Here is a 27,440-nt window from a genome sequence, read left to right on the forward strand (position 1 = left end):
AACCAACAACTAACCACAAATGAAAACCACTAACTAAATATACAAACAAAAATCAACCTAAAGGGCGAGCTAGCAGGTCAGTTAAGAAGGCAAGTAGTATGGCAGCTGTTCTTAGAACAGACAGAACCGCCTAGGTACTATCTCCGTCAAGGATGGAGAGCTACTGGAGACGAGTAACTAATTAGTTACTTTAATGCACTGGCGACTTGCCTTCCACCACGAGTGTGAAATGTGTTACCTTTATCGAGACAAAGAAAATTTCTGGAATGTTTTAGATTTCTTGTATTCTAGTTAATTTAACAAGTAACTAAATTTAAAATAATTCCAATCTCACAAAAGTGTGCAAAAGAATTTATTATTATGCATGGCGACATAGACCAGCAGAAATCGCAAAGATGATTCGCCAGTGCAACACGTTTTTGTTTCAGCACCGTAAAAGTTTCTCGCTTTTAACAAAATAACTACATTAAAAAGTACGCACATTATTCAATGAATCACAGTTTTCTTATTTAGTCATTCCGCATTCGTATCTAATTATATCCCCAATTTAACGTTTTTTTGGTGATTTTATTGACACCAGCTACGAAAACTTTTAGGTCATTCTAGATTGGACTCACACACATATCGATCATAATAGTAAAAAGGTGTCGCTGATTATACTAAATAAACTCTGTTTGATTTGCAAACAATATTGTTTGGTAGGTTTCCACAAACAAGATTCTCATAAACTTTTTTTTGCAAACAAAAAGTAACTACTAATCTAACAATCTGTTTCAACTCTGCTCGATGATGATTCGCTCTTTAGAACGTATCTGGCGCTGCAAGTATCGCTCGGTCAATAACAAAGTTATGCTGCGCTTTGTCACTGGCAACTTAAAAGAAATTTTAAACTTATTTATTACGACTAACTAAAAATCACCCAGAACTGTGTAATTAAGTCAAGTATGGGTCGATGTCCACAAGAGTGCATTCAAGTTGCTTACAATTTTTTGTTCTTGTAATTTGGTCCCACAATCTCATTTGATATTTTTTTAGTGTTGAGTAACCTATCACTGATCATTTGTTAGGTTTATTATGATGTAATATGTGTTAACACACATTACAAAATTACATAACGTGCTAATCGGTGCAATTTTTAAACAAAACAATCCGAATTATACGAACACACATATACCCTAGTTAGCTTTGTACCATGGACCAAAAAAAAAAGCTAAATTTTTGGCATCGTTGGGTTGTTTGATTGGTACGGCGATTATCAGCCTGACAGTGAGATGCCAAGTTGCCACTATACCTAAAAATAGGCTTTCTTGATACGATCAGGGTGGAACCCACACCTTGTATATTCTGAGGTACCAAAATGCCGGATCCATTCAAGTAACGTTGTTATGGTCTCGAACTCTGCGGAAAAATTTGAAACACCAAATTTCTAATTAGTTCTTAATTGAAGCGCCATGTCCGCCCTGGAGACATTAGCGATCGCCGCCGCAAAACAAACACAACAAGCCGTTATAAGTCACATCCATGCTATGTTAGATCTCTCCAAATATGCAAATTTTCGCTGCCGCAGTTTGCGGCACGTATAGTGTTATATCTGGGGCGCGTATAACGCTTTAACAAACACAGCAGATCAAATTCTGCAATAAATAAGCAGATATGGCCCGGAAAATACATCGATGTAGACAGTTCAAATTGTTTATGTTGATGGTTACACTGCATGCGGGATGTTAGCAACGGATAGAGCGGAACGGCATAAAATTGTTTGAACTACGTCGGTTTTTCAGTGCGTTACGAAGAATGAACGACGCTATCCGCACAAAAGAAAGTGCAACCAACGGTTGGATGAAAACATCTTATGGGAACAATGCCCCTCATAAAAACAAAAGACTAGAATAAGGAGAAATATTTTCGTTAAGTGTTTTCTAGGTTTTGTTTTTGTTTTACCTCGCTTAGAATTCAGTTGCCCTTATCTGTAACTGATTCAAACTAAACTCCCAATGATAATTAACGACAATAATATTAATAATAATAAAATGCCATTATTTCAAAATTATGTGTATACATAAAGCCTAAATACTTTTATAATAACGATAAGAAACAAGAAAACACAAAAACAAACCATGTCCAAACGCTTTCACTTGATGAAAATCTATTTAACAAAATAACTAAGAACTAAAAGTTCAGATTTTCAAGAAATTATATATATTCACATGAAAATTGTTTCTACAACACCGTGTCTTTACATATGTAATATTTACAAACTAACTGCTGGGATATATACCGAAAAATGACAATAAAACCTTAATTAATATTGTTGTGAGAATTCAAGTTTAATAATGGAGAGGTATCTAAATCTAATTGATCGTTAAGCAATACATTTGAATGTCTCATTTTGTTAATCTCCATAGCTTCCAATAAATTCAATTTTCTACTTTTTGTGGCTGTACGTAAAATATCAAAATTGTGTTTTTCTAAGTGTGTAGCATAATTTGAATTTAGACTATTGTTTTTAAACGCTCTTTTATGTTCGTTAATGCATTTCTTGAAGGATCTACCTGTTTGTCCAATATAGATTTTAGGACATGATCTGCATTTCAACCTGTAGACACTTGATTTTTGAGATTTTGGACACTTCGTTTTATTGTTTTTTAAAAATTTTTCTATTATGTTGTTAGTTCTGAAAGCTATTTTTAAACCACATGTTGACAAATGTTTTGAAACTCTTTCACTGGGTTCTCCTATGTATGTAATTGTTTTAAATTGTTCGTGTATTAGGTTTCGGATAAATAGAGTTTACTGTTGTCTGGATTTGTTTTTTACTTATAATTTTATCGATTATAGACGGATTGTAGGCGTAGTTCAGTGAAATTTCAGTGTTCTTTGTTGTAGTTTTCTGTTGAGAGTGGCGTATTGAGAAGTCTATGTCTTATAACCAGAACAGAAGAACCCTGCTTTCAGAACTAACATAACAATAGGAAATTTTTTAAAAAAACAATAAAACGAAGTGTCTAAAATCTCAAAAATCAGATGTCTGCAGGTTGAAATGCGGATCTTGTCCTAAAATTTATATTGGACAAACAGGTAGATTGTTCAAGAAACGCATTAACGAACATAAAAGAGTGTTTAAAAACGATTATCTAGATTCTAATTATGCGACACACTTAAACACAGAAAAACACGTTTTTAACGACAATTTTGATATTTTACATACAGCCACAAAAGTAGAAAATTAAATTTATTGGAAGCCATGGAGATTAACAAAATTTGACATTCATATGTTATGCTTAACGATCAATTATTATTATTAAAATTAAATTCTCACACCAACATTTATGTTTTATATATAGTACAGGTAGTTTGTAAATATTACATTTGATTGATACGGTGTTGTCGAAACAATTGTCATGTGAATATATATAATTTCGTGAAAATCTGAACTTTTAGTTCTTATTTATTTTGCTTCTCTATTGAACACACTTTCTTATTTTTTTCATGTCAAACACTATACGTTTGGTTTTTATTTTAAATATTTTCAATCTTCGTTTTATTATTTGATCAAGAACTATAAAATTTGTTGCAATTATAATATGCTCCAGGTTTATGACTGGGATAACTGTAATTTTGTATTCTGGGAGAATATATAAATTGGTGCTGATTCTTGGCAACACTTCTTTGGACAATGCTAACTGCATTTTTATTTGATCTTGCGCGATCAGCAGCTTTCCCAATGACTACTTGATAATGTATGCTTGTCAGACATGGTTCAGTCCATTTCAAGCCCATTGCCTGAATTCTATGCCATTCTAATTTAAATAGGTTCTAGCACTTTTTGATTAATTAAATTAAGGTAGTTTGAGTTGGTGTTCCTTTTATGTTAACATCCTGTATTTACTTAATTTATTTAATTAGGTTGTTAGTTTGCAAAAAAAATATTATTCGGCTACTCATGACACGCTCAAAAAATTTTGAGAAAGAATGAAGTAAACTCATTGGACCATAATTTTCGACCCTTGAATCTTCTTCCTTTTTCAAGAGCTGGTTACTGAATATACCAAATTTAATTTTATGTGTGTGTGGGTGTAGGGGTGTATCGGAGAGGTAGTTTTGTTTTGTACCTTTTGTTTGGGGCGGTCACTCCAAGCTTTGTAGAAGGGCGGAGGCCTCAGATAACTGGCCCTCACGAGACACCCAACTCTCACTTGTTGGCTCCAAGCGCCACACCCCGGTACACTGTGTTGATCCACAGGCTAAATCAAGTGAGGGTAGCCAGATATGGTGAAACCGCAGCGTCTGACCCAGAGCGTCTGTTCTCCATGTTAGGAGCGGCTGATATAAAACCAGAGAAGGCAACGGGAAACCACTCTGGTGTTTCTTTCCCAAGAAAATCACAATGGCAATACAACAAAATTTAATGGCCCCTAGTCCCCGGCAGGACTTAAATGTCCAAGGGGTGCGAAGAATCCCCGGGTTGGCTACGCTGAAAACCTTACAGATGGAATTTAAGATAGGGACTTGGAATGTGAGAACTCTGTTTGAAACAGGAAAATTTGCATCCAAATACTCGGCTTGAGCGAAGTTAGAGGGCCAGGCTCAGGAATAACCAGAGCAATGAATAAAATACTTTACTACTCCGTTAACAATGACTCCAAACACCACAATGGAGTAGGAGTAATTTTGGAGAAAGAATACAGTCAGGCGGTTACTAACTTTCTACCGGTCTTTGACAGAAACCTGCTAATTCAGCTTTCGGGAAAACCAATGAACATAAATATAATACAGACGTATGCTCCCACAGCCGATAGGTCCACAGATGAGCTTGAGGCGTGGTACACAGAATTGGAGGAGTTAATAAAAGTTACTAAGAAACAAGTTCTTACAGTCATCATGGGAGATTTTAATGCGAAGATAGGCCAAGGGCGAGTGTCGGATTTGGTTGGCGAGTTTGGGTTGGGCGACAGAAATGACAGGGGCGAAAGGCTCATTGAATTTTGCCAACAACACAACATGGCTGTAACAAATACCTGGTTCAAACATCACCCTCGCAGACTTTACACATGGACGTCACCACAACATATGAATACCAGGACGGTCCGAAACCAGATCGATTTTATTATTATAAACAAAAGATTCCACAACTCAGTTACTAACGTCAAAACCTATCCGGGAGCCGACATTGGCTCAGATCACAGCCCTGTTATAGCTAGAGTGAGACCAAAATGGAAAATCATTAATAGGCCAAAACCTCCAGAAAAACCAGATGTGGGACTTCTGGAAAGCTATAAAAGACATCTTAAATGGGGCCGTTGAAGCAAATCTGAAACCAACTCCTAAAAGAAATAGGAGAGAGTGGATGACAGGGGAAATCTTAAATCTGATGGATTCACGGAGGGAATGTAAAGCCGCTAATGACATAAATAAGTACAGACATCTTAACAGAATAATCCGCACCAAAGTAATAAGTGCTAAGGAACATTGGATAGAAGACAGATGCTCGGAAATAGTGGAATTGCAAGGACGCCATGACCATTTCAACCTACATAAGAAAGTGAAAGATTTTACAGCGACGAACAGAAAAACTGCAGTCCACAACATATTAAGCTCGGATGGGAAATTATTAGACTCCACAGAGGGAAAACTACAAGAATGGGAAAAATACATCAAGAATCTGTTCGAAGGCGCCAGAGCAGAGCCCTACCAGACGGACATGAACGCGGAAGAACCAAGTATTCTGAAAACCGAAGTAGAGTACGCGATAAAACAACTCAAGGCAAACAAGAGCTCAGGGCCAGACTAAATATTACCCGAAATCTTAAAGCTGATAAGCGAAGAAAACATCGACCTGCTTGTCGCTCTCTATAACCGCATTTATGAAACTGGCAAAATACCTCAAGAATGGTTAGAATCAATTTTCGTACCATTGCCAAAGAAAACAAACCCCAAAGACTGCGGAGACTTTCGCCTAATTAGTTTAATGAGTCATGCGTTAAAAGTCCTACTGAAAATAATTCATAACCGCATCTCTAGTAAATGCAAAGCGAACATTGGAGATGACCAATTCGGCTTCAGGAGCGGAATGGGCACGAGAGAGGCTTTGTTTAGCCTACTGGTGCTAGCGCAAAAACGCTATGATCAATAACGAGACATCTTCATCTGCTTCATAGACTTCGAAAAAACGTTCGATAGAGTGAGACACGATGTGCTCATGGAGTCGCTTCGTGGCGTGGGCCTAGATGAAAAGGACAATACTCTAATACAGAACCTATATTGGAACCAGAGCGCTAGAATCAGAATAGAGGGATCCAAGTCCGAGCAAATCGGGATTGGCAGGGGAGTTAGACAGGGCTGCGTCTTGTCCCCTTTGCTTTATTCAGAATTTATATTTGACACAGCCCTGGCAAACATCTCAGAGGGAGTCAAAGTAAATGGCGTGAACATAAACAGCATTAAACAGCATTACATACGCTGACGATACTATTCTAATCGCCGACTCGGATGTGCGTTTGCAGCGACTCCTCGACCGCGTTAGCAATACCTGCGAAGAGTTCGATATGAAAATAAACGTTAAGAAAACTAAGGTAATGGTAATTAAAAAATCAAAGAATGTCCCACAACCAATACAAATAAATGGAAAGATACTAGAAGAAGTGGGCAGGTTTCAATACTTGGGATGCTGGATAGATAACAAATTAGATCCAGACACAGAAATAAGATCGAGAATAGAACAATCCAGAAACTCTTTTGTACGACTCAGAAAGCTCCTATGCGACTCACGAATCAACCTCGAGCTGCGTTTAAGACTCTCAAAATGTTATGTGTGGTCTACTCTCTTGTACGGAGTCGAAACATATACACTAAAAACTCAAACCATTAATAAACTAGAAACTTTCGAGATATGGACATATCGCAGAATACTTAAAATACCATGGACATCGCATACCACGAACGAAGAAGTTTTGCGCAGGCTGGGAACTGAACGAGAACTATTCAAGCTTGTGAAAGTCCGTAAGACTGCATACCTGGGTCACATCCTGAGAAACGACAAATACCGATACGCACAGCTCATCGTCAAGGGAAAGATCGAAGGCAAGCGGGGGCTGGGTCGGAAGAAACTGTCATATCTGAGGAATATACGTCAGTGGACTGGCATGGACTTCGAAGAGCTCATAAGATCTGCTGAAGACAGAGGGAGATTTGCCACTGTGATATCCAACCTCCACTGATGTTGATGGCACGTCAAGAAGAAGAATATTATTTATTATTATATCATTTCACACTCCTACTTAGGACATCAAAATATATTGAGTTTTAATATGCTCCTTGCCCGGGAATCTGGCCCTTCAGTGATGCGTGTGGTGGTCAATATTTATTCTTTCTGTACGGGCTTATACAATTGTTCTTAAAAGTCTCCAGTTCCTAACAGACTAAAATACTACGCTGTATCTGCAGTGTCGTTTTTCACAAAATTTGTTGAGATAACACTGTTCGTTGATGTAGCGTTCAGAAAGATTACAGGTTTCTCCTTTGTCACTGCTTTGTAGTCTGTTGTTCGAGATCTCAGTTTGTAGTAATCTTCACATTTATGTTTCATAAAGTAGGAGTATCGAATTCGTCTTTTCTTTTCTAAGCATGCTGCAGTTCCAAGAATGAGGAAAAAACTAGAGCCAAGCTATATTATTCAAATTCTTCTTTGAATTCTATTTTGTCAAGATTTTAGAAAATGTTGATTGTGTGACACCAATTTAGCCCGTTCACATTTATTTCGATATGGGGGATTGCATAATTACTGAACATTAACATAAACGTTTCCTTTCGTGTAACAACGTGCAACATTTAATACAATATTTGAGACATGAGTACGGATAACTTTCAACGATCTTGCTGAAGTGCCAAGTGTGCTTACTTCACTGTGAATTTTCTCAGTTTATAGACAGTATGCGCGAACTAAAACCGAGACTTGCCGAAATTAATTTTATTTCATAACGACTTATGGATTAAAAGCATTGTAGATTTGCTTTGCGAAGTTATTTGACTCAGTTATTGCCTCCAGGCTCTAACAGAAACAATATATTTGTGACGTGCCAAAATCTCAGGGGCGTATGGTAAATGACACCACAATACCCGACTAAGTTACCCGTAGATATTCAGGGTATTTTAGCTGCTATCACCAAGCCCTAACAAAATGTTGAATTCTGGGCGCCACGTGAATTGTGAATCTACGGTCCGGCTTGGTTACCGCAGCTGAACCAGACTGAACAGCACAAGGTGAGCCCCCAAATCACGAAAAAGCTCTGCCTGTTCTGCACTTCGGCACCTCCGCAGTGGGCTCAATTTCTTAAATAGGGCAAGAAAATAAAACTCTAAATTTAAGTGAATGAATTTAATTAAAGCTGGAAATAATATAACTAAATTACTAAGTACCCAATTCGGTAAAACTTGTTAAATCATGAATTTAATTAAAGCTGGAAATAATATAACTAAAATTACTAAGTACCCAATTCGGTAAAACTTGTTAAATCATGAATTTAATTAAAGCTGGAAATAATATAACTAAATACAAGTACCCAATTCGGTGAAACTTGCTAAACCAATGTACAATATTAAAGCTCGATCAACTAAATTACTTGTGTATCAGGTGATTTTCCTCCGGTTGGAATTAAAATGTGGGAGAAACTTAGTAAAGTGTGCACCAGGGGTATACAGAGCGTACGCGGAGAACAGGTGCTGCAACGTGCGATAGCAGAGGTTATGTTCGAATAATTCGGGCTAGTGCCACTCATACGGGTGCGTCGCAACAGGGGAGGGTCACTTATAGCATTAACAAAATCCCATATAACTAACGGTACCTTATAAGCTTCATAGTTTCATGTCCCGTTGCATTACCGTCCTTGGCTTCCACCGCTCGCCACGTCCTAGCCCAAGTGTTCGTAGGCGGAATACGTATACAGTGCACGGGGCTCGGTCAATAAGTGGGTCACAGCTCACAACCCAACAAAAGCAAGTCCGGAGACAGTGCACGGGCAGACTCCGTGCCAATTAGTGGGTCACAGCTCCACAAATCCAACAAAACCAAACCCGGACAAGCGGGACAAGCGGAAAAACCGGGAAGGAGGGAAGAGAAAAAAAAAACCTAAAAACAAGCGTCTCTAGAAACACTACCCCCCTAACAGCGTAAAATTAGAAAACAGTGCCAGATTAGAGTAAGGTTAACCTACCTCGGCCACGAGGGTTTTCTTAACGGGGGAACCAACGATGTCGGATGCCCCTAGGAGTCTCTATCGCGAATTGGACGGCAGATAAATCCCCTCTCGGGAAACTTGTACACCCAAGCAACAAGTCGCAGTAGCCGCAGCGGAAGGCTCGATCCCCAAACTCGGGTATTTTCCAACCAATATTCCAATGACCTTCACCAGGCTTCTGCCGCCATCAAATCCATCGAGAAAAAAGGAGTCCCAAAACCCCGTTCACCACCTTAAATCTAAGTCCTCAGCCACAAAAAATTGGAGGAAATCGAGGCCTGAGAATAGGAACCGATCGAAAACTAGCAAACCAAAATAACCCTAGGCACAATACCAACCTAACACTTCCAAACCAATACTTCGGAAATCCGGAACAGAACTACTATGGACTTCGATAGAAAAATCTAATGCTTCGCTGTAAAGCAGCTTTGTATAACGTTGAAAAATAAAACCCATTAGGAATCAAATCCGAATTTGTAATTTTCGGTAACTATGCAACCAGTATTTTACCAACCCACAGATACCGCGCTAACTGGCTAATGGGCGTTAGCGACGTTCACTAAGGACTCTCGCCCAAATAATATGGCAGTCTTAATCTTTAATAAATTAATATCTTAAATACGCCAATAAAGAGTAATAATAAAGCGGAACCGTGACATATTGAAGATGGATCCCATTGCTTCGGTTAATTGAAAGTTAGCCTTTCAAAGCATCGAAAAATGTAGTAAAAGTTGCTTTAATGAGACAGACAGACACATGGATGTCTCTTTAGTTTTGGTTAGTTTAAACTCTTTAGTTTAATGTTATGGTAAATTTTAGAAGCACTTGAAAAGATGAATATTATTGCACCATATTAAAAGTAAATTCAACAGAAAAATTTAACATGGTGAGTAGCTTTATGCAAAGGAGAAATTTTTTTGACTCGCCGTAGTTTGCCGAATAGGGACGCGACGAACTTAAGTTCTAAAGTTTTCCTTGTTAAACCAATGTAATTTAGGGTATTAGAACAACAAATTAGGCCCTAAGATCCGCTGAGTCATCCTAACTTCGATGTGTGGAACTAGAGCTTAAGCTCTTAAGAGCTAAAGGATCTTTGGAACATTTGAAAAGGTAATAACTTAACGCGTAAAAAAGATAAAGTATGTCGATCTATACTCTTGAATTTAAATTGCAAAATTGAAACATATCGAAAGAAAGAAACGTGAAAATTGATGAAGTTGTGATAAAAAGAACCTAGTTTCGAACTATCCGCTTTCAGAGATCGATAAGATAACGAAGCGGGAATTTGTAAGTAAACGGTAATTTATAAGTCGTTTAAATATTCGGAAAGGGAGCATCAGCAATGCAGACCCGGAATTATGGAACACAGGCCCCGAATAATATTACAAGGAATGAAATAGCGACTCACAGACACCTCATATTTCACTCGGAGAGCAAAAGTACCCTTAAAGTACAAAGAGCGAGCTTATGAATACGTAATCCGTTGGCGAAGCTAACTTCTTGTAATTAACACTTTTATATGAAAATCCCCTTTAAATTAGTTGCCAACCCTGCCGGCGGAAAATGTGTATTTCGGGAATAAGTCTAATTTGCAATGAAAATTTTATATTGCCGCCTCAAGTTTGCGGCGTTTATATTTATTTGGTGTAGGAGTCGGGCAAATTGTACGTTAAATTTGGGTAAGACCGTTTATCTGAATATGAAATGGAACAAACTTTAATGATAGGATTTGGTGCATCGGGCCATACCAAATGGTAATTTCCGGGTGAATTTGAATAACTGATTCCGAATTTGCTTTACTCGCCAAGTCTAAATAACAACTCGCTGGTAAAGTTAATTTTCTTTAACATTAGGGGCATTTTGCACAATAGTTAGCACCGGTAGGAAAGGAGCAGACAGCCTTTTACTATGTCCAAATAACCCGTGATTCATAAAGTTTGAAAAAAAAAATGCATTTAAAAAGACTATATACACTGATACAACCGAAACAATTTTCATGACTTCCGCGAGAAAGATAAACGATTATCAGTAGATAGTATTATCGACTACAAATATCCTCGTTCCAGATTTATAATACAGTAATTTGAGCAAAATTCATTGCAATCATAACGCAAAATCATTGTTAAATAGCCAGCTGATTTGCTTTTAACTCGATTTCTACTTAAGATAGTCCAAAACGTATGTTCGTATCTTATTTTTAAAATGCAATATACCTTGTGTCCAATTAAGAGCAACGATGGACTGTATTTGGGAAATGTACGGTCCTATAAATTGTACAAAAGAAGTAAGACAAAAGGAAAGTGCTGGAAATTATTTTTGGCGTGCAATGATTCTCTTGAATTCTAGAAATCGATTTCCACAAAATTTTATAATGTTTTAAATCTGAGACAACTTCAAATCTTTTTTGTTTATTTCAGTTTATTCTCTTTATGCAAAAAAGTGGTGGGGTGTGGACTTAACTCATTGTAATGAACTTCGAGTCTTCAAAAATGGTTTTTCCTAGATTGAACAATTAAATAGTGAGCGAGTTAGTGATCAACGCTAATTTTTAATGATAAAATAAGTGGTAATGCTCACTATTTGGAAAAGGCTAACCATATCAAAACGTCAGTTATGGGGTAATTTGGTGCCCTTCAAAGGTGTTATAAAAAAAGACAAATTGTAGTATTTTATTTTGAATTTGAATAACATTTGGCATTCTAAATAATATGTTACTTAGTTATTAGAAGTTTTAAAGAAGTTAAATAGAAGTTTAGAAAATATTGTAATATGCTCACATAATCACGGGCTAATGTTAAATCCAAAGTGGTCGGCGATTATTTACTTCGGGCCTTTTCAAGATTAGGCTTGTAAGCTGCTTTACATTTCAATCAATAATGTTAAAATACCGGTTGTTTCCGAATGCAAAAGCTCCGGTGTTATTTTTGACAATAAATTGACGTTCAAGACTCATGTTTCAAAAATTATACAAAAGGGTTGTTATAACTTAAGGAACTTATAAAAAAACAAACATATTCTTATCAGAAAGTCAAAAAAAATCATTGTCTGAAGCGTTGGTCTTCTGCCACACAAACAATTTTGTACTTGGTCCCTGTTTGGATTTAGCCACTAAAACTAAACTACAAAAAGTGCAAAACTCATGTATTCGTTTCATGTTCAATGTAAAACCTAAAGACCGTGTTAGTGAAAAGTTGAAAGAATTACGACCAAAAATAAGTAAAGCCATGTCTCAGAATTCATTTTCTTATGTGTCTGCTAAGTTGCTAAACCGATACCCCGAGATAAGCCTGCTGGGAAAGTCATCCAGAGCGTCTTTTAAACAAAATTTTAAAAAGAAACTGTTAATGGAAAATATGTAGGTTGATTTTGGTACTTTTGTTAAATGTAGATTAACCTTGTCAGTTTTAATAATTTAATTATTTTATTTATTTATTTACGATATTTGTTGTAAAATTTGCCTTATTGTAAGTTGATTTATGTTTGTGTGTACAGCTCAGCTGCCCTTGTGAAAAATACAGGCTTTTTTATTTATTTATTTATTTTTATTTGGTAAATTGGGGATAATTAGACATTAATAAAAACCCGTATATCAACTTTTTTTGAGAGTTTAGTTATTTTGTTAATATTTTAGGTATAGGATGAAGATATTGAGATGCGTTTTCACTGTGTTTCCTAAAAAATATATGCGGACGATGTGGATTTATTGTTTGTTTATTTGCAGTTGTTTCATGTGTTTTTATACTTTATGGGGCGATTCAGATCTAGGATCCTGTTGTAAGTTCAGGAGCAAGCAGGACATAGGAAACATTGATTTTGATAGACGATAATCTATGTTTTAGAAATAATTTGACAAACGCATATATACCCGAATATTGAATTTATAAAACTATTTCGATGATATTTATTATTAATATGGCCGTATCCTAATCAGAAAAGGTTCCCTTCGTTAAATCTGCAAAACTTTTAATAGGTCATGCATGGCGAATTAGCACGCGCTCTGTGCGTAAAAACACAACAAGGATAGCAGTGCCATCGGCATGTTCTTTGCATTTTCGTCGGTTGAAATCCTCTTTCCGAAATTGAGAAAAAAGAGACAACGGGTGGTGGTGATCATCAAGAAGTGGGAGCTCCCGCGACCCGACAATCCCTTGACCTTATTTCAATTCCATTTCCATTTCGCTTCTTGATACGTATCCCTGGATTAATTTCTGGCCAAGTAAGGTAATGAAATTAAAGACTTTTTTCCAATATTACTTTAGGCTGGAGAACAAATCTTTATGACTAAACCTATAAGTGCGAACTAAATATTAATTTAGTTTTTAGTATCGAATAGGCCTTAGCTCTAGTAAGAGATAATGTCACTTGCTTATCTTCTTACATACGTTTCCTACCCATATCAAGTAACTAACTCCCTGTCGACAATTAATGCACCCATGGACTTCACCGCTTCCCACTTTGTAAGAAGGACCTGTGAGCTCCAAACGGTATATTTGTATATAATTAGGGAAAGTGCGGGTTCACTGTTTTATCAGCATTAATGACTAATTTAGTCCTACACCAAATGGTAAACGCTGCAGATCTATCCCTCACACATTTCTGAAGCTGCTTATTACTATTAGAGATTCTATATATAATAAGAAACATCGTTTAGAATTTTGTTGTTTTAAACATGAAATGTAATGGACATTGTTTTTGTATTCGAATCAAATTTATTTTCTTCGATTCGATTCGATTTTAACATTATATCACACGGGTCAGTGAACAATTTAAACTCGCAGTAAAAATATTGTTACATCTTCGTCTTGCGCATTTAGCACACGTCCCGGTTAATTGTTTAATTTTCACAGGCTGTAAAAATTCCTACCGTGAGGTCTGTGCCGAGTCCTCTTGCATGAACCTTGCGTCCCGTCAAGTGCTTTTACTGTTCCATGCTCCGGGAGCTAACGTAGAAACGTTTTCTGTGTAACTCTACGCGAGCTAATTCTGGCTAAATGCCTTCGTGGGGTTTCAAAGAGATTGCCGTTAAGTATTTGCAGCTAATAGCGCGTAGAAGAGGTAATACTGCGATATTGCAGGAATTTTCGGGATAGTTTTCGCGTTTGCAGGAATTTAAATGCAAACATAGATCCGGGAAATAATTTCGTTTCAATGAAATACGCAGCACGTAACGTTATTTTGAAATTCATTTTACGTTCTGAACGAGTTGCAACGTTACACAAAAATATCAAATCTGTGGAAAAATAGGTATTTAAATTTGAAATTTTGGAAAAATATGGAATATGCCTTGGCACGCCTATGTCACTCGCGTATCGATTAACACAATCATAAATTTTAAATTTTTAATAATGCTTGTATTACAAAAAAAAAATTCACATTTTAGGTTACTAATGAAAAGAATTGTTTTATTTTCACAAGCAAAAAGTAAAAGATGACAATATATTCTGAAATATTATGCTATTTGCAAAAACCAATACGACTGCCAAAGTAAAGGAATGAATGACATTAAGAAATAGTTATTTTCTTTCTGTTTCTCTTCTTTTGCATAGCTCTCATCGACTCATGGACTTAAATTGCAAACACCAATTTATTAATCGTAAAATGACAATAAAACGTTGGAAAAAAAACAGCTCGTTAGCACCTTTAACTACTGAAATATTTTAACAAGCAAAACTTTATCCGCTTATTTGCCTGGCATTAACTCCCAACACATTTATTATTTTGATTATGAATATCTAACGTATTTATTATGCCCAAGAATATCTTACAACGTTTCCTTAATTAGCAATCTTACAAATAAACAAGATGCTACTTCTACTAAACTTCGCAGTTTAGCTTGGAAATTCCGGATTTTATAACCTCCCAAGTTTTAGTTACAAAATCTTGTTAATCTGAGTTGTTGAAATTATTATAACGTCTCGAGGAATGCCTAGCGGATTACTTAAAGTATTAATTATTTTAATCTTTTTGAGAACATCGATTTTCAGTTTTGAGATATCTACTTTAAATTTTGTTGGTAACGAAAACGGTCGAACATTTAAATAGTTTTAAATACTGTCTACGTCCAACATCGGAGATGGAATGGCCTCTGAAGAAGCTCGCCACTCGTGCTAGCGAAACGTTAGGAAGTAATTCCAATCGACGACGGCCTTTAAACCCGAATGAAGATAATAGCTTATCAACGGGCCGCGAAAGCCTTAACCAATTTATCAATATGGAGGTGTCTAAAAACTTTACTTAAGATAAAATAAAATTTTACACAGCGATAAGATTTTTTTCCATCTAACATCCATTATTCCGAATATTGGATAGTATGGGATTTTGGTTGATTTAAAAATTATAAAATATTTAAAACTAACCAAAATTTACGAAAAAACAGAAGAAAAAAAAAAAAGTAGTTACCTTAATAGTTTTCACAACAAAAAATTCTTTTCTGGATGTATGTATGCGATGTATTTTCCATTTTCGTAATCGGTATATATTTATTACCGTTCACTAAGTTCTTTATTTACTAAATTTTCTAATGAGGTTGAGTTAAACGTTCTCAAAATGTTAGTATTCATTTACCCCATAAATTCTGTTCCAATTATTTCTACTTTAATTACATCTCTCTCTCTCTCTCTCTCACGCTCCCTCCCTCCCTCTCCCGCTCCCCCCTCTCCTTCCCTCTCCCCCTATCTTTATCACTCCCTCTCCCTCCCTCCCTCTCTCTCCCAACACGAAATTGGCGTTGACGATATTTGAGAGTAGTTAGAGAGAAAACAGAAATATCTTTTATCTGGATAAATGTAAAAGATTAATAATTACTCAAATTGGTAGCAAAAATAGGTTTGTTGGACGTGGTTTATATTTCATTTAGAACGGACTGGAGACTATCCTGAACACATGAATGATTTTGTTTTTGGAGACTATTTCCAGCCAGTGATAGATCTTATTTCCAGTGGATCTGTTATAGTCACGCCAGACCACTCTAGAAAATCTGATAAAATACACACGACTTCTTAAAAAAAATGACATCACAAACGCATAATAATTTATGCTAAAATACATATTGTTATTAAATGATTACAGATAACACCCTACGATTGCAAGATGTTATTCAAAACATTTTGATCGAATTTGACTAGTCAGTTTAAAAGTGGTCAATTGACAGTCAATTGACTATGTAAGTAAGGGTTCGTAGCAAGGTGTAACGACTATAATTCATCTGATTACTGTGAACACGGTCACTAAAATTTACAAATCAAGTTGTACTGTAAATAGTAGATTTTTTTAAATAATAATATTTATTACAATTTATCTATTTTATAATAATATTATTACTTCCATATAAGTTTTGATTGGCTTGAGCTTAGGACAATTAATTTCTCAATTACATTCCCTTCTCTATAATTATATTCATGTGTAATTATTATTATAACAAAACCACCAGGAGTAACGCCGCTATCACAGCACTTTAATTAGTGTCACCCTAAGTTATGATAACTGTACCGTACAGCTGACTGATAAAGAATCTTCTTTCTTACCACCACAACGGAAACTTGTATTAGTAAGGATATCCGAAATTGTAAAATTCCAATACAGCTTCCACGAAAAAAATCAGTAAATCAGTAAATACTGCTTCCAAGTTTACATTGATCACCTTACGTAATACTTGATATTTCGAATTCCCGAAACTCGCCAATATATAATTACTTGTGCAGCTTTAAAAACTTCAGACCGTTGTTCTAACTTTCACGAAAATTTCAATAATTCAGTTTGCTTTAAAATCACCAATACGTCGATATTCGACGCATTTTCTACGGATACAATGAGGGGCGGCCTTAAGAAACAATATGTATTTCTTTGTTGCAGTGGCGTACGTGAACTTGGGGGCAGCTTTAATAGCAGCCGGCAGATGTCAGGAGGCTGTCGCCATTCTCCGTCAAGGGTCTCGGCTAGACGGCACTGGCCTCAAGGATCGCAGGGAACATGAGAACGCCAAAGTGTCAGCACTTCTGCAATTGGGCGCGTTGTATTCGGACCAGGGGCGGTTGCAGAGGGCGCTGGCCGCGTACAGGGAAGCGGCTCACAACTTGCCAGATAATTATCCACCCCAGGTATGTCATTTTTTGACAAAATATTTTTTGCCATTGCTTTTTAATTGCCATTGCCGTGAAATGTCACATTAGCCGCAAGAGAAGGAAAGAAGCCATAGCTCGTGAAAGAGTTTTAGCACGAGGCATAATGAATGTATTAATTGTTTCATTCGTATTTACACAGCAAGTAACGCTGTGCAGATAAATACATTTTTAAAAAAACAACTTGTATAAAAATAATCTGACTGGAATTGACGAAGTGGTTTCGTAGAAATTTTGGACCATAAATTGCTTTAAATAAATATTTTTATAATTATAATTTTTATAATTATGTTAACATTCAGATTTCAATCAATTTTTTCAAATTATATACTTTCAGATAAAGCAGAAGATCTATCCGGCGTTCCTTCTGAGTGTTCGATTTTCACACTTCTGTTATATTGCTTTAGAGTTCTCCTAAAGCAGTAACTTAACACTCAGATAAATTGCCCCAAACCAAGGCGGTACTACTTGCAATTGATAAAAAGATAGAATTTAGAATAACATCAATACCAATCAATAAAATTGGCTTAAGTAGTTTTTGAGTCACTCTGTAGTCCTTACACCTTACACCTCTGAGTTTAACGTGAAGGTAGGCTGATGAGTAATTTTATAAAATTTCAGACGCACAAAAAATCATGCGTGGATCGCAGCTTTGCCCAAGAAATTGCGTTCAGGATGAAGTATTTAAACCAATTAAAATTAAACTAATGAGCGACACACAATACGTTAATGTGATATGCAGTTATATTTCATGGCATTAAAAAAATCAATATTTCTTTAGATACCTACAATTAAAACAAAAAAACAGAATTTATTCAATTATTTTTATGTGGGTTGTCAGGATTTACTTAATTAATACTGTTAATTATTAACAAAATTTACGAGCAGCTGTTCGGCTGTCTCAATTGTCGGTGAGGCGTGGGCCGAGTAGGCGAGTGAAACTTAATTTCCCAACAAACACTTTATTCAAAACCAAGAGAGAGGAGGGCCTGAGACTCAAAAACAGTAGCCTTCGCTCAGACATCAAATATTACGCTTGCCGCAGAGCTCTCGACATTACATGCTTTAAAATTCCAATTAAATAAAAACTATCCGTGGAACTAGGGGCGTTGGGCGGGTAGGTACTTATCTGTGAAGCGTCTGATCGGGGCCAAGTGGCTTTACTCTCTCTACAACTATTTGTCTGCTGCAACCATATACAATTTGTTCCACCAGGCTCAAGCTCCAGTGGGCGCGATCTGTGGCCGCGACCGTGCGTGGACGTAATCCGTGGATAGTGAGTAGGAAGATCCAGGAGTGAAGTGGTTAAAACAATCCTTGATGTGATCCAACGAGCAGTGCAAATAGTATACGGGAAGTCAAATTAAAAAGGAAAAAAAGAAGAAGGCCTTAAAGAGAATAAACGAAAAATTACTACGGGTCGACAGCGCGAAATAGTAAGTGGATATGGCTTACCGTCGATGTGAGGTGGCCTTATAGGTTGAGCGTTATCCTTGAAAACCTCTCTCCGCTAAATCCGACCAAGTCGGGGGTACAAACGACCACGTCTGTTTACCCACTTATTCCGGAGATCAGGGTTATCAGTATCCCTCTAAATCCGCAATATGCGTGAGCTTTAAGCGACTCCTTACAAAAACAGCCTGGACAAGGGAAAATTTACAGGAAGCACGCTGCTTACCGGCGGGAAAAAGAACACCAGAACAGCCAAAGAAAAGAAAATGGAATAGAGAACGATCGCCGCTACCACCATTACAACGCTATGCCACAGACAACAGCTAGCAATTCGCTGGTCAATGCTTTAATTCCGCCAGGGAAATATAACGTTATTCGCAACCAATTGAGTTTTTGCAGGTCTGTGGCCACCACCCGTTCCGCGCATAGGGTACGCAGTACTGTGCATCAGCTGTTTTCGTTTACTTTAAAACAAATAATAAATTTCCAAATAAGCACCGAAACGAAGGAAATGCTGCTTTTAAACGGAGTTTTAGAAACCGGGAGAGTTTACAACCCTCGGCGCGCCCACCGTCCGTTACTAGTTGGTCGTAATTCGAGCCATTTCAGGTATTAGCAGCGCTACAAAAATTATTTATGCTACACACATACAAGGCAAGACATCATATCCTATATTTTAACAAACCAAGCAGCCTTCAGGTACCACGATAAAAATTGGTATTATCTGCTCAAGGCTTGTAGCATTTAAAGATTCATTTTAGATTGGACCGGAACCTATCAAAATTATGCACTTTATAACATGGAATTTGACTGAGCGTAGCGGTTGTCACAGTTTAATAAGCCCCATCGATCTATAACCTACCTCCCCCAAGGGTAAAAATGAAAAGAGAAATGGCATACGAACAAAACAGAAATAAAATTGTAACAATACTTCTAGATATATGTTTTAGTGTGAGCACGTGACCTAAAATTCGTTGAAATTCCAAGGAATTTTAGCAAATCTCAAAGCATGTTCACATAATAAAACATATCTAGTTCACATAAAAGTAATCCTAGCACTAAAACCACAATCGAATCAGCGACATAGCAGCAAACTCTCGATTGGCTCGCGACAGTATTTACTGGGCACGTATGATCACCAGATGACGCATAAAGTGATAAATATTCACGCTTGATCTGCCCATAATTGCATATAGAGTGGAAAAAGGGATTTTACCAAAAAAATCGTTTTACGAAAAACTGGTGACTTTTTCTCCAATTTTCAACAATAATTTTGATATTTAAAGAAATCACCTATCGTTTTTCTTTCAAAAATATTGTTACAGATGGGGTATTTACCTTAAGCTAAAATAAAATTTCTAGGGAGAGTTTCAATACTTGTCTGACGGTGTTGTCCGTGTGAGATCAGTTGTAGTCTCGAGATAAGTATTGGACACTAAACAGTCACTAATCTCGTCAGCAGGACAATTTAGCGTCGACTTGAGAATCAAAACGCGGTCATCTGGGTATCTTGCTCGAGAATTTGCGCGTTTTTCATTAGGAGTACTTGGAAATAACTGGATCGACAAAATGCTTGTTCTGCAGCGCAACTTAACCTGGTTTTTAGTTTAGTCGAATACCAGATCGACAGATTGCCTACGAGTCCCATCTACTATATATGCTTTGGACCAAATCAGTATATAATACAGTTTTATTTTTCTCATCTAGTTCTCGCATAAAAGTGTAACGTTGAAGATGACTAATTGGTCTGTGATGCATTTTTTTTTAAGGTTTAGATCTCGAAACTAGTACACATTCTTTATGGATATACCAACTTTCATAGTTTTTGTGAACATAAAAGGCCTTAAATAAATAAAAAAACTTGGTCAGTGTAAAAACGGACGTACACAGTGTATATGATATATTTGACGGTCCATAAAAAGTCCTGTTGCTTCTAAAAATCGGTCCAATGTTATTTATCTACAGCCAGTTCCACGCTTATATTGTCATGAATATGTCCACTTATGACGCATGTAGCGTTAGCGACTTGTCTCCAAGAATGTTCTCAGACCCATTTCCATTCGATGAGATTATTTTGTCCCAAATGGACAGTTATCTATATTTAACGAAAGCCGCGAGCAAAAGCGCGTTCGCTGTCAAACGGCGGGATAAAATTTGCGGTAACGGTCGGTGGGCAAGTGAAAATTGAAAAGGGCGAACAATACGCCGAGCGGGGACAAAACCTGTCGCCCCGTATATTAATTATCGCCATAATTATCTACTTTAAACAAAACGGGAACGTAGTTAGCTTGAGGTTCCCGTTCGCGCCGGCGACTGAAGGGAATCCTCGGGAGAACTAATTAGTAAAGTTTCGGGTTTTGGAACAGAAGGGACACACTGTTGGTGTTTCACAATCACGGCGCCACGGTCGTCGTTATTATGAAAGTTAGGGTAATACGAACGAAGTTGGCTGTGGACACACAGAGCACAGTATCGCATTTATTCCGACCCTAAAGCGTATACGAATGAATTGAATATAGTAAAGTGAATTTCGACTTTCAATTGAAGCTCTGCCGGAAGCGCTCTAGCGATAACATTTCGGCAAACCCATGCGGCACTGAATTACGAATGTCGACGCTTAACTGGTTAGTACCAGTGCAGTCCCGATTGTTAATTTCCATCGATGAATCTCTTCTTCTAATAGGGCGATAAATTAAACGGTGTCGCGAATTTCAGTACATAGATTTAAAGGGCGAATTTATTAGCCGAAAATAAGTTTGTTTTTTATTTAAGCATTCGTCCTTATTTGCTTTGTTTTCGAAATTCAAGACACCAAAGTGTGTTCTTTAGAGCGTTGAATAAAGCACTTCTTCCTTTGATGTGTCCATGGTCTATGGTATTTTCATCATCTTTGGATTTTACAGGCTTCCATCTTATTTTGTAAGATGAACTAACCAGATGTAATGTCTACAGAATGTCTTTCGGGTGTAGTTCGATGAAAGCACTGCGGGATCTTCAATATTTTGATCGGGAAGGAGGATGTATCAGCATATCGAATATTGTTTATGGTTTCGCCTCCAATTTTAATGCCTTGACCTATATTCATTATTGTCTGGAATATTTTTTCTGAGTCAAAGCAAATCTATACCGTTTTTCTAACCTCTCGGCATCTATCCGGAAGATCCTCCATATAGAATAGGACTTATCGTGTTCGTATAACTTATCTGAATCGTAGCTGTTCGTCAATGATTGCCTGTTAACACTTATTCTGTACTTTGTTTTGAATAATTCGGAAGACAGTGACTCTTTAGGCTGATAAGTCCAAAATGGCCGTAAATTTTAGGAGTTGCCTTCTTTTGTGTGGTTACAAACACATATTTCAGCCTTTCCACCATGTGACTCCCATCTAGACGATTTAGCTCCTGTATATTTCGTGCAATACAGGGGCTTTACCTTGCTTCAGTTGTTTCATTGCTTGATCTACCTGAGTTTGAAATGGTTGAGGAGCGTGCCGTGTATCCTCAATATTCTCGTTGTTTTAAGTATTTGTTGGTTCTCGTCCTTTAATATTACTTAGTCCATAATTCCGTTGACCTGCCTTATCCTCCTCTACTTTTATTAATGGCGTTAAATTATTCCTGCTTTTTTTTATGAATTTTCAAATTTTCTACATTGGTCTACTTAAGGATATTCTTTATTTCTCGGTTTACTTTATTGTATTCTTATTCGTTCTTATTCTTTAAATGTGCTTTTGAGTTCCATTAGCTGAATGATATCATCTATCATTGATATTTACTTCTTCTTTTGAGTATTTCGTTTTAAGAGTTCTCCGGCAATTTTTATTTCATCCTGAATTTGTTGGCGTTTTTCGTTCATGCAAAATCATCTGATCGCATTTTTTATTTCATCACTTTTTTGTCTCTAGTAGCGTTTTGGTTATTTGACAGGTCGTGAGGCGATTTTCAAGTATATCCTTTCAATTTGCTTGAATAATGTGTGAATGGCAAAATGCAGAGTTTTTCTTCTGTGGGGTTTCTCTTTCTTAGTCCAGTCCTCCAGTTACGTCTTTAGTTATCTCCTGTCCTTCTTTGGTATTTGGTAGTACCTCTCTGAGCTCAGAAGCTCTAGAATTCTTCGATTTCATGTTCAGTGCTTTGTGCGGTTGATGCATACACCTATATTATGTTAATATCTGTTGGTCGTGACCTTTCTAGAGTAGCGAACAATTCTCATTACGAAAAATCCGACAGTTTCCTGAGTAAAAACAACTAATTTTTCTTTGTTCACCTCGTGATTCATATCTGTTTTTCTTGGGAAACGGTAGTGCAATCGTCTTTCTGCACCACAGTTGGGTAGCCGGTTACACCATAATTTGATTGTAGTACTGAACCCTTAGGCAAGTAATTCTTAGATGATCTCATCCCGGCACTCTGTACCCAGGCGTTATTATACTATCCCTAAAAACAGGGTTGCTGCTTTTTCTTCACCGCCCGTGTGATCATCGTACGTAACCTTGTACAACGGATCCTAACATTCCTACCAGCCGGAGCCAGCTGAACCCAGGTTTTTAACGAGTTTTAACGAGTTGTTGTAAGGCAAAACCCTGGGCCTGGCACTGACAAGTCTATATTAAGTTGTTTTTGTGTAATTAAAATAAAATAATTCATTTCAGTTGTATCTTAGAGGGTGATATATTTTTTAAATTAAGCAATCTAAAATAGAAATTTTTTATTCCTTCTGTATGTATCTGGCTTACTCTTTAAGATAAAAGTTAAAAAACCGTCGGTCTGTATGTTACCGAACTTTCCGAAAAAATCGCGAGAAAATCTGAAATCTACTTCTTTTCATGGCGAAACGATATCTTTCTCAGCCGCTGAATTGAAACTCCCACTTACTTTAATAAGTATAATCCGATAAGTAAAAATCTAGTAATTGTAAATAAAGTGAGGCATGGGTCCGCGAAGCTAATGGTGATATTTGGATCTACACTCTGATGGCGTAAGGTCCAACAGCGCCTACAGCAGCCTTGGAAGCCTTTCTGGGGTTGCCCTCACCCCTACACCACATGAGGAGCAAAAATTAGGGCCTATATCAGCGGGCCCTGGATAGGCCGCAGGCTTGTAATTGATATATAGAATAATTTAATAGAAATGATGCTTCTGTACATGTCATCAGACATATCACCTAATGCAACTACGTCGAACCTGCACCATGAAGTAAACCTGCCATGGGATTCTGAACATTACTGACCTACTGGATAAAGGATAGAATTGGTTAACATACTGGGTCGGCTTCTATGGGAACGTACAAAGATATACATACATATATATTTTGATATATTGCAGGCGAAAGTGTATGCAATCGAGCTCGATGGAAGGGTGCTTGTAGAAACGCGTCACATAGAGAAACAGCAATATACTTAAGGATAGCCAGGCAGCATTGTGGGCGCTAAAATCGCTTCGATGCTCCTCCAAAACCGTAAGAAAGAAGCGAGGTATGACACATGCTTATATAAAAAAACAGACTTATTTTAGCTGAAAGATTTGCTCCTAATCTTTGTACTGAAGTCTGAAATATCTACATTTCCTAATATGGCGTTCAGTCATCCTCGTAGCCATGCAACTCCAGATTCGTCGACGCAACATGACGAAGCATTTCGCACGGTAAAATCTGTGCCCGGCATTCTTTAAATTCCGCTTTAACGTTTTTCCCGCCTCTTCCGCCTAAAGTACTTTCAACCCGTTTTGACTCCGTCCATTATCCGCTTAATGCTCACCCTTACTTTCATTAGCGCGTCCCATTTTCACACCCCGTTCTAAAATTTAAGGGGGTTGATCCCATATTTAACTTCATAGGTGAGCCGGAAACTCCGCAAAAACAAAAATTTACGCCTCACTTTTAATTAAACGAAGTTAATGAGGCGCGAATATTGTGTATTAGTCTTTGAATGGCCCAGGGATTTTAACATGACGCGATGTGTAAAATCTCATTCATTTCATTACATTATTTTCATTTTTGTTGGACAACAATCACTAAAAGATTGTTAGAAAGTCGCTAATATTTTGTTTTAATCAGCAGATTCCTCAAACTCGAAGACCAATTAAACCACTAAAAATTGGGTTGCGGCCGTAGGTTTCTATTTGTAAAATATCTGAGACATTGCAGCTTTGCCACATCTACCTGAACCACACAACAATTTCTTTTTTCAAATGGAATGCCTTGTTTAATATTACATTTTTGGATTCTATCAAATATTTTTAAACTTTCCATAACATTGTAGCTTTCTTGAGGTATTTCATAGACAACAATTTGATTTAGGAAATTTTGCGAAATTCATTTTTCCACAGTGGGATGCGCCAAAAATAGGTATACAAAATTATTAATTATTTCTTTTTTTTTTATTTGTTTTTATATCAAGGTACCCTGACATGACAAATTAACGTCACAATGTACAAAATTACACTAAGAGAAAGAGTAAGAATTTATCCTAATTCAAAAGAATAAGTATTAGTATATTATGCAACCAGTGTTGCAACCGGCAATTTTGGCAAAAGTATTGCATAGTATACTTTTTCTACGACCGTTAGTTTTTGGTACTTTTTGAAAAACAACGCGAATATATTTACTGTCGTGACCGTCAGAATTAACAAACCTCAAAATTCAAGCTGTGCGGTAATATCTCCGAAAACGTCCGATTGCTTCGAAACTGACGTCGTAAAATGACAGTTTATTCCAATATATTTCCAATAAAAAAAAAGTAGAAATTAATTGCATTGATATTTAAAAAACTCTGACTGCTTGATTCCTAAACGATTTGTGTGACAAAGCAAAAATATCTATTTTGCAAAAAGTAATTGCTATAATTAATATTATTATGATCTATTATTAAATTGGGCGATGAGTTGTTTCCTAATAAACATCCTAGCATTAAAAAATATTTTTTTAACAGTTTTGACAGTCTACTTTGTTATTAACAATATTCTGCAAAAAATGCCACTGTCCACTATTCGCTGAACAGATATTTCAACATACGATAGAAGTCAAGACTTGCTTCGATACACCTAGTAGATTGCGGTTATATCTCAAGTTACAGGCAATCTCAAGATGGGACCGTACATATGTAGTATCCAATATGGTCAACGACTTGAGATCTTGAAATTCTTTGTTAACCCTAAAATCTAAGTTTTTATAAGATTGTTCCACTAAATTTTCATTACGGATTTCAAAACTTACTTTGGTGTTTATGGTTATTCCAAGATCCCTAATATGCTGCACTTCTTTGATACTTACACCATTCAATTTATTATCAAAAGCGATATCATTTTTTAGTTTACTGAATTTAACAGAGTAACATTTGTCAACGTTTAAAAACACTCGATATCTTACGCAGTAGTCATAAAACCTATCAAAATCTTCCGAATTTGCCATGAAAAAAGAGAAGCGCAGAGGTCCCATTAAACTCTACCATAGTGACTCCTAGAACTAAGGTATGACTGAAGAATTTGTATCGTATTTTATCGAGTGCCTTGGAAAAATCGGATGTACATGGCATCCATTTGTTAAGTTTGTTAATTTAAAAAAATGGCTCCTCTGTTATAATTGCCTCAAACATTTTTCTCGGAATAGAAAGAATTGATATGGCTCGATACGGTACTATTTTGGCACATTTCCAGATAGTCTTGAAGTGGTAAAGTTTTATTAAGGATTAAAAACAGCGGCAGCACCAGATATTCCGTATAAAAAAAAAAAAGATTGGGTGCAATTTGCTCTAAGACAGTTCAACATTTCTCTCGAAATCATATCTAAATCTTATTTTTTTTTCTTTGTCATAGGCGGTAGCTTTCTCATTTGGTTTTATAGTAGTCGTTTACCGGCCGATGGCAAAAAAAAGTCAACAAATAACAAAAACCATTTTACAGCAACCAGCGAATGAAATCAATGAAGTATTTAAATTTGAAAAGCAAATAATACCACTTTTAATTTAGCTCAGGGATTAGATAGCGAATATTAATGAAAAACTTGAATAGGAAAATTTTAACAAAAGTGCTAAAGTTGCAATAGCTAAAAATGATAAAGGGAGTTCCATTTAAAAAATAATTGAAAAATTAGTTTAAAGTTGGTCCAAACCTCGTATGAAATGAAATGATTCCATTTCTTATATTATAATGGGTGCCGATAAAAGATAATCTTCTTCTTCAGCCTCTAGACATCCACTCCTGGACATAGGCCTCTTCCAGTGATTTCCATGCCAACCTTTGCTGTGCGGTTTGCATCCAGTTTTTCCCAGCTTGTCGTTGAATATCATCTATCCATCTCGCTTGAGGATGCCCCACACTTCTTTTCGTTCTCTTTGGACGCCACTGCATTAGTGTTTTGGTCCATTTCAAATTGTTTCTAGCAACGTGTCCTGCCCAACGCCACCTGAGACTCACTATCTGCTCTACAACGTCACAGACCATTGTTCTTCTCCTTATCTCTTCGTTTCGGATCCTCTCTCTTAGGCTTACACCCAGCATTGCTCTCTCTATTGCTCTTTGACAGACTCGGAGTCGATTTGCACTGCCCACTGTAAGTGTCACAAGTCTCGAGTCCGTATGTTGTTACTGGGAGGATACACATATTGTAGACCTTCTTTTTGAAATTCACTGGTATAGTCGGG

At 36.8% G+C, this 27,440-nt stretch overlaps 1 protein-coding gene across 1 annotated transcript in view; it reads left to right on the forward strand.

Moving 5' to 3' along the window:
• LOC132704423 (protein O-mannosyl-transferase TMTC2) overlaps positions 1–27,440 on the forward strand; it is a 420,838-nt gene that overhangs the window by 297,385 nt on the left and 96,013 nt on the right. Inside the window, exon 6 of the mRNA XM_060674416.1 lies at positions 17,085–17,329. Within this exon, the coding sequence (XP_060530399.1) occupies positions 17,085–17,329 (245 nt within the window). The remainder of the gene's footprint in view (positions 1–17,084; positions 17,330–27,440) is intronic.

The sequence above is a fragment of the Cylas formicarius genome, unplaced genomic scaffold, assembly GCF_029955315.1.
Source record: "Cylas formicarius isolate icCylForm1 unplaced genomic scaffold, icCylForm1.1 PGA_scaffold_7__23_contigs__length_41026272, whole genome shotgun sequence".
In the NCBI taxonomy this organism is placed as follows: Eukaryota; Metazoa; Arthropoda; class Insecta; order Coleoptera; family Brentidae; genus Cylas; species Cylas formicarius.